The sequence below is a fragment of the Lolium rigidum genome, chromosome 6, assembly GCF_022539505.1.
Source record: "Lolium rigidum isolate FL_2022 chromosome 6, APGP_CSIRO_Lrig_0.1, whole genome shotgun sequence".
In the NCBI taxonomy this organism is placed as follows: domain Eukaryota; kingdom Viridiplantae; phylum Streptophyta; class Magnoliopsida; order Poales; family Poaceae; genus Lolium; species Lolium rigidum.
In genome coordinates, this window is record NC_061513.1 from 224,372,188 (window position 1) to 224,373,913 (window position 1,726).

Genomic DNA, 1,726 nt, shown 5'->3' on the forward strand with positions numbered 1-1,726 from the left:
CGGGACAACTCCTTGACACGCGGCAAAATTTCATGACCTAATGCTGATCGATCACAAATGTACACTGTATATTCGTATAGCATAGTTAGCTATCTAAAATTTGTTTAGCCGTGCATATATGCATATGCATGCATGCATGCATCTTTTTGTCCCTTTCTTTCTTTGTGGTCTTTCTTTCTTCTAGCAAATATATTCCAGGTAGCTTATCAAGAACATAATACTCGTAGCTAGCTACGCACACATATTCTCCGGCGCACACTTAAGTTTAATCCACATAGAATTCCATGTTTGTGCTTGCAGCTAGCTACAGCATCTTCCTGACCTAACCTAACCGCGGCGTGCGGTACCCCACGCAGGACCTTCTCTTCTCTCATGCATGCACGCGTATATCGATTTATTGTTATATGAGTGTATAATATCATCCAAACATAGACCGCACATAACAAATCTATGTCTTGTTGCTGTTCCCCATATACATGTCCCCTCTACCCCACACCATCTGGTGTGTACCAAAAGCTTTCATCCATATCCACCTCTATATATACCCCCGTGATCTTGCTCTCTCTTGCTCAATCCATCCATCTCACTGCCACCAAGCTAGCTAGGATCATCTATACCATCCAGGCCTCTCTCCAAATCGATCTCCTTGCTAGACAGGTAGCCATCCTTTTTCTCTCTAGAGAGCAAAGGAGGAGCTGGTTGATCGATTTGGATCATGTCAGGGGTTTGGGTGTTCAAGAACGGGGTAGTTCGTCTGGTGGAGAACCCCGGGAGCGAGCGCACGTCGACGGTGCGGCGGAAGGCGCTGATGCACACGCCGAGCGGGCAGATGGTGTCGTCGTACTCGACGCTGGAGGCGAAGCTGACGGCGCTGGGGTGGGAGCGCTACTACGAGGACCCGGCGCTGTACCAGTTCCACAAGCGGGGGTGCCTCGACCTCATCTCCCTCCCCAGGGACTTCAACCACTTCTCCTCCGTCCACATGTACGACGTCGTCATCAAGAACAGGGAGTCCTTCCGCGTCGTCGACGCCTAAACATCGATCCTCTTCCCATGCGTGAGACGATCGATCGGTCTCGCGAGATGATCAGCTAGCTCTTATTCGTTTGACTTCATTTGGGCATGCAGGGTTATTGTTGGTCACCAGGGTGTTATTTACTTGATTGATTGTGCTTAATTTGGTTGGCAAGTGTTGTAGTAGTAGTCGACTGAGAGAGTGCAGACACCTGTGTGTGTGTGTGTGTGAGTAGTAAGTAATTGATGACGACTTGTAGTGTGTGGCTGCAGATATATATGCCTAGGTTTTCAGTGTGGTGTGTAAGTAAAATATGTAGTGTGCTTGGGACTGTGTAAGATCTACGCTCTCTGATGTAAACTAGTGTTCGTGTGATGACTATATATGTACATTCATTTGCATGTTTCTCAACATATGCATGATGCATGCGACCGTGTCCTCAAAATCATCCATGCCTAAGTAATCAAAAGGTTTGCAGAGCATGAACTATAAATTCTCTTCAACTCGTGCATGCATACACGGTGAGTCGGTGAATTCTCAGCAGTTTAGGCCCTTCGTATCCTGCAACGAAGATGCATGATATATGTTTTGCTTCCTTCAAAGGAAGATCGCAAAGTCATGTATTGCCTATTCCTTGTGATTGTTCTGTTGTGGCAAAAGTAATCAGGAGTTTATTTTTGAGGATGTAATGGACTCTGCAACAAACATAAT

General features: G+C 46.4%; 1 protein-coding gene across 1 annotated transcript; it reads left to right on the forward strand.

The window, feature by feature from the left end:
* Window positions 1-584: 584 nt before the first annotated feature.
* LOC124666156 (flowering-promoting factor 1-like protein 1) lies at window positions 585-1,426 on the forward strand. The gene has a single exon (XM_047203507.1). It carries the CDS (start codon window positions 716-718, stop codon window positions 1,034-1,036), a length of 321 nt encoding a protein of 106 aa, XP_047059463.1. The 5' UTR covers window positions 585-715; the 3' UTR covers window positions 1,037-1,426.
* Window positions 1,427-1,726: the final 300 nt, after the last annotated feature.